The 6,657-nt window shown below is 45.7% G+C and overlaps 1 protein-coding gene across 11 annotated transcripts in view; it reads left to right on the top strand.

The window, feature by feature from the left end:
- Positions 1-6: 6 nt before the first annotated feature.
- Mapk8ip3 (mitogen-activated protein kinase 8 interacting protein 3) overlaps positions 7-6,657 on the top strand; it is a 42,730-nt gene continuing 36,079 nt past the window's right edge. For all 11 annotated transcript variants that reach the window (XM_010620494.3, XM_010620485.3, XM_010620493.3 and 8 more), the window contains exon 1: positions 7-264. In XM_010620494.3, the coding sequence (XP_010618796.1) occupies positions 19-264 (246 nt within the window). In that variant the 5' untranslated portion in view covers positions 7-18. The remainder of the gene's footprint in view (positions 265-6,657) is intronic.

Genomic DNA, 6,657 nt, shown 5'->3' with positions numbered 1-6,657 from the left:
TATTGCTCGGGCTCGGTGATGTCAGAACGCGTGTCGGGCCTGGCGGGTTCCATCTACCGCGAGTTCGAGCGCCTCATCCACTGCTACGACGAGGAGGTGGTCAAGGAGCTCATGCCCCTGGTGGTGAACGTGCTGGAGAACCTAGATTCGGTGTTGAGCGAGAACCAGGAGCACGAGGTGGAGCTGGAGCTGCTGCGCGAGGACAACGAGCAGCTGCTCACGCAGTACGAGCGCGAGAAGGCGCTGCGCAAGCAGGCAGAGGAGGTGCGCTGGCCAGGCGGGGGAACAGACGCGGGGCTGCCCCCTCCCCGCGCGCCCGGGACCTTGGTCGTGCTTCTGCCCTCTCGGAGTTTGATATTCCGCCGGTCAGAGAAGCGAGTTCCCCTAGATGATCTCCAAGCCCAGAAATTCTATTTTTCTGTCAGTGGGCGATGCCTTTTATGACAGGAGGTGTCTTCTTAAATGGGGTTAAATTCCTTTCCCGTGAAGTTGCGCTGAACATAGGCTTAGAGTCTTTACTATTGAAATTAAAAATTGTTTTGGCATTTGGCTCTTAAACTAGTGTAGTCGGTGCCCTCGTTTGGTTGAAAGTGTGTTTATCTTGAATCATTCCTACTTAATGTTTTTGCTTTTGCGTCTGGGGTGAGGTGAACCCGATAAAAGGGCACAAGAGCTCTCAGGGTTTGAGACAACAGAGTGACCAGAGACCTTTAGAGGGGAGGAAACTGGATCTGAGATATGGAGGGACTGGACCAAGAGCATATGCCCCAAAAGCATCAGTCCAGGACGCAGAGCAGACCCTCTTGCCTGGTTTGGCCTCTTCCTTCCTGGTCATACTGCTGCAGGGGGTTAGAGCATGGCTTCTCCTAAATCCTGTGCTGGGGTTCCCGTCGCCCAGTCATGGAGCCGTGACTGCCTCCCTTGTGCTGGGTACCACCCTCTGCTTCTCTGACCACTTGCTCTCTGGGGCCTTGTAGGACCTTTTAATGCCTGACAGAGGTTTCAGATGGGTTCCTTTTCCTTTGCATGTACCCATGTGATCATAATAGATGAGGAGGAACTTAAAGGAGACAATCGAGATAGATGGCTTTAAAGCTGAGTTGTAACCTTGTAGCTCTACCTCCATTAAGCATCTTGCTTTATACAGTGGCAGTGCAGCCTCTGCCCTCCCACTTACTTCAGGATGGACTAAGAATGGCAATGGTGTATTGAGATCTGCGGAAGATTGTTGCAGTGCCCAGATCCACCATTGCTGCAGCTCTGGAGAAGTTGTGAGTAGAGTTAGACCAGAAGAAGCTGAGGTTAAACGCTAATAGTATACCCTTGGAAAAACCTCAGGTGATGTTACAACTAAAGAAAAGGACTAAATACGGTAAACACTGGCTATTCTAACACTGTTATGGAGTCAAGTGGACATTTCACTTGCAGTTTTGTGGAAGCAGTGTGGGCTAGCTTCTCTTCCTAGGCAGAGACTCGTCATCATAGATGTGTGGTGCATGTGGACATCACAGGCTGTAGGCCTGTGATGGTGCAGAGCAGCTGGGTTGAGCTGTCAGTAGGCCCAGCCATTCTGCTTGATTAGGCTTAGTCAGACAAGGGTAACCTGAGCCGCCTGAAGCCTTCTGAGCTTGCAGAATCTGCAGTGGTATTGTGGTTTGTTTTTGTTTTTACCCTTGAACGAAGTAAAATCTTTATCCTCTTTATTTTCTGCCCAGCAGTAACCACAATGAGAGATTCCTGGGGTGTGAAACTGGGTGGCTGGTTCTCTGGGACTGGAGTCTACAGACACCAGGTTGAACACTAGCACTGTCTTCAGGAGTTCTACCCAGCCTTTTCTCAGGTCTAGGTCGCACTGACCACATTTGAAGGGAATGACTTGCTAAGATGAGGCAGATTAGTTCCATCTCAAGTGCTGAGAGCTACAGTTGACGGTTGCCTGGAAAATTGGAACAAGGTAAATTTAGTTATCAGGCCAGAACCCCTGGTCGGGTCAGGGTAGGCTAGCTCTGGATATCATTGCCTACAGGTTTGCTGGTTTCAGATTGAGCAAGTTTTGATTTAAAGTGCTTTAAATCCCTCTGTTCTTTCTCACTGGAAGAGAAGAGAATTGGAAAGGGGCAGCTCGCTGGCTGTCCTGGGGTCTGGTATCTCCAGGGAGGTCAAGTAGAGTGGCTGGATGTGTTGCGCTTGTTTGGGCAGCAGAGCCCTTTTCCTTCTAGTAATCAATATGTAGCTTAAAAGAAGAAAAAATGATGTTTGATGACAAGTAGCAGTGGTCATTATTTGCCGTAAAATCTCTTTGACCCCAAAATCTCCTACCCCTAGCAGCATCCATCAGCTTGTCTCAAGCAATATAGGTAGGTACTTTGTCCCCAGGATGTTTATGTGGATATTTGCTGATAATTCAGCATTTGATGCTGTTTAAGAAAAGGAACCAAATGGAGGAAAGTTTGATCCAAGACTTATTTTTTTCTTAGTTGGACAAAAGTAATTATAGAAGACTATTTGGACAGGATTAAGCTGGGAGCAAAAAGAAAAATATCTAAACACTGTAATCCTACTCTGTAGGGGTGATCTTTCATAAATGAATGAATCATTGGATCAGAAATTTTTGCTCTTATTTCCTATATTACAAATACTGAGTTGACCACTGCTTAGAGCCTGCAATTTCTTCTGCTGCCTTTCAACATGAAGAGCGGGGGTTTTGTTTGTTTGTTTGTTTTCCTGGCATACTTGTGCATGCTACCCAAACATTCTCCCACTGACCTACACCCTCAGCCCCTAATGAGCAGTTTTTAAACATTAATTTTTCTAGATGTTACTAGATGTTTCTAGATGCTATTTGTCATCTAGAAGCTGTTAAGAGGTAGTGACCAGAGCTGCCTTTCCTTGTTGCCTCTTAAAGTTGTTCCGTTGTAGCAGTACCAGTCAGTCACTCCAGCACACACCACACACACACCCCGTGCTGGGAACTGAACACAGGGCCTCATGCATGCACTGAGCTACATCCCTAGCCTCAAACAGTCACTCTAAAAAATGGAAGCAAATAAGTTCAGACAACCTCAGCAAAAGGAGGTGCTTCTCAGCCAGAAAGAATATGGGGAGGCCAGTTGGGACCCAGAAACCTCTGGGTTGGAACTGGCCACTGTGAAATCTTGTTGTGACAGGTCCTCTCTGATCCACTGTGGTAGCTGGTAGATCGTGGCTCCAAGAACTGATAAAAGTCAGTTCCTCCACACTGAAGATTTCTAAATCCAGCATCTTTTTTTTTTTTTTTTAAGTCTTTCAAAACTATGGATTTTTTTGTGTGGGGTGATGTTTGCTTGCAGTGCTGGGGATAGAGCACAGGGTTTTCTTTGCACATACTAATCACATAATCTACCACAGAGCTATCACCCCAAATTTTGTATTAAAATAATGTACAGAAAAGTTACAAAACTAGTACTCTTCACTTGGATTCCTAGATGTGAATCTTTCTGTGTTGCTTTTCTCTCTTAACTCTGCTAAGACCTCAGGGGTCCTGTGTGTCCCTGTAGTTGCCAGTATTCTAGAATGGTTCCTCATACTCTGCTCTTCTCAACCTTGATGTGTGACAGCTGAGGTCAGTCACTCTGCAAGATGTGCCCTAATCTAGCATTTGTGTAACCTGATGATAAGATTTGTCATCATAGGAAGACCCAGAGCTGTTCACTGAGCCTATAACATCTTGACCAGGTACAAGACATAAGATGTCTCCTTTTCGTCACGTTTCCATGTGCTGTTAGGGAGGAAGAGACCTGGGCTTCACTTCCTCCCCAGTGTGTGCTGATCCCACTGTCTAGACCCCTGCAGGGGGTTTACTCATCCAGTTCCTGTGCTCAGACACCCTAGCCTGACTGTACTCTGAAGAGAGTGTGAATAACCCTAATTATTCCCCTGCACTATTTTCTCATGCAGCTTCCCCAAGTTAAGTTACAAAGGGACTGTATGTATATCTGGTTGGTGCAGCCCCAGTTTTGTTTGTTGCTGCAAACTATAGAGAAGCTTCCCATGTTCCTTCCTCTGTGCACATCTTGCTGCACTGACACTTCACTTCCTGGAGGTTAAGGCTGATTTCTTTGGAGCAGTTCTTGTGTCAAGTAAACTTTTTGTGGTAATGGACATTCCCCATTTTGTGTTTTCTGATTCGGTAGCTACTGGCCACTGGAAGCCTTTAAGTACTTCCAGGTATGACTCATGAAATTGAAGAACAGGGTTTTCATTTGTTTGCTTTTTTCCCTTCAGTGTTGGGGATAAAACCCAAGGCCGTATGCACATGAGACAAACATTCTATCACTGAGCCACACCCCCAACCTTTTGTTTGTTTGTTTGCTTGTTATTTTGGTGCCAGGGATCGAACTCTGGCCCTTGCCATTGCAAGGCAGGGGACAGAACCGCTGAGCCAAATCCCCAGCCCCCTATTTTTCCTTTTAATTAGTATTGAAACAGCTACATTAGGCTAGAGTGACAGTTCTAAACAGTCCATCTGTGGACTTTGTTTTAATAAGGGCCAGCATGTATTTCTAAGTAGCTTTAGGAAGGAAAGGAGATGCTTAAATGGTAGGTTTGGGGTTTTTCCCTGAATGTGTTCCAGAAAGAGGGAAGATCCTAAAGCATTGGGTTTCTGTTATAGGAAACCAAGCAGAAGAAAATAATATGGGATGGGAAAGGAGGTGCTAGCTGTCTAGGAAACAGCAGGAAGGTGATGAAATTCTCACAGGGCTGAGAAGAGTCTGCTGGGAAATCCCTGGCACCTAGAAATAATCCGTGCTGATGGGCACAGGATTGATTTTTTCCTTTTATGGAAGGTAGATAATTTTATTGAGGTATCATTGACATACACTGTGCTAAACTACGCATGTTTAGTGTACAGTTTGATGTAAACCCCTGAAACTATCCCCCACAGTGAGGGCAGTGAAGGTGCCCTCCGCCCTGGAGTTCCCTTTTGTGATTCCATCCTCTACCTCTCTGCCTCCCCCATCCCCAAGTGATGACTGATCTGCTTTCTGCCTCTGGGGGTTAATTTTCTAGAACTTTATAAAGATGAAATTGTGCAGTATATACCCTTCTTTTTTTGTCCAGTATCTTTCATTTGGCTTTTTTTTTTGTACCGGGAATTGAACTCTGGACCTTGCGCTTGCGAAGCAGGCAGCAGCACCACTGAGCCAAATCCCCGCCCTCATTTGCTTCTTGACTTTGAGATTTTTCCAGCTGTTGGGTGCATCTTCCTTCCTTTCTGAGCAGCATCGCATTGTATAAGTGTTTGTGCATGTCTTGTTGATGGAGCTAAGGGACTCCACTTTTATGTGACCATGATACATATATCAGTTGCTTCTTTGTAGGGTCTTGGGATAGGCACCACACAGGGGCAGGCATGTATGTTAGTGCCAACAGGCATAGAACTGCTGGAGGAAGAAAACCAAGAAGCTGGAATCTGTTTCTGACTTGATGCGGGACATCCCAGTCACTATGGGGAGATCTCACCCTTGGAACTGCAGTGTTTATGGAGACATTTGGATCCCAGGTGACCATTAACCAGTTGTGGGCAAGACAGTTGAGGGGTTGCAAGTAAATGTGACAAGGCCCCTGTCCCCAAGGATAAACCTTCATTTGGTGGCATTGGGAAGTTTAGATTCCTATTATGAACAGCAACAGATCCAGCCTGTTATCAGTGTTCTGGGTGCCCCTGCTCCCCAGGGGTCTATGTTTCTCATGATTTTCAGGTATCATTTTTTCCATTCTCTGCTTCTTTTGGGGCTCGTATTCCCTGACCTTTCCAAAGTCAGCCTTCGTATTACCTCTTCATTTCCAGCAAGTAAACACCCTGTTGAACACACACTCTAGAAGGCTTGCTTAGCCCTACCTTTGTGCTGGTTTCAAAGTTAGAATTCTCATTTCTCAAGAGAAAGGGCCTCATCTGTCAAGAACAGCAACTGAGGCATCATAGCATTTTAACAGAGGGCATTTGTGTTATCTTCAGAATTATCTTCAATTTTGTTGCTTGCCTAAGTATCAGTATTTCTTTTTCTTGCTTTAACGTTCTTGAAAATCAGTGTTCAGCATTAATATATTCATGACGGGACTGTAATTTACATGTCTCACTGCCAGCCAGCTTGAACCACAGGTAGTATATGAATGACTGTAGCACTTCTGTGGTATAAGCCACCAGATGGAACAGTCATATATGTACCACCAATGGTTCAACCTGGCAGGAATGTGTTAAACTAGTTGGGATGAGTTTCTGGAGGAAGCTGTATCAGCCAGAGTAATATTTGCTGCATTCCCAAGCTTATGGCCAAACCTCTAACCCCTACCTAATATTAGGGCACAGAAATGTCCCTGTTCCTGCTGATTTGCTGCCCATCAGCTTTGGGGGCAGCTGTTGTAACCCCACAGCCACCCTCACAACCTGCTGTTCTCATTTGAGACCTTTGTGATTACACAGTCATGGAAAAATGGTTTGAAAAGAACATCCTTGATTTGGGTTCGCTGTCCCAGGCTGGCTCTGGGTGAATATTTGATGGTAAAAGGTGGTCCCTTAAATCCCTGGGAATTAGCTTTGGAAGGAATGCATTCCCTCTGGGCTCCGCACCCAGCTCTTTGCCTCTCTGCTTAAAACAAAAGACAAAAAAAAAAAAA

This window comes from Fukomys damarensis, unplaced genomic scaffold (genome assembly GCF_012274545.1).
Source record: "Fukomys damarensis isolate Sample0158 unplaced genomic scaffold, DMR_v1.0_HiC HiC_scaffold_34, whole genome shotgun sequence".
Taxonomy (NCBI): domain Eukaryota; kingdom Metazoa; phylum Chordata; class Mammalia; order Rodentia; family Bathyergidae; genus Fukomys; species Fukomys damarensis.
This window is presented reverse-complemented; position numbering and strand designations above follow the sequence as displayed.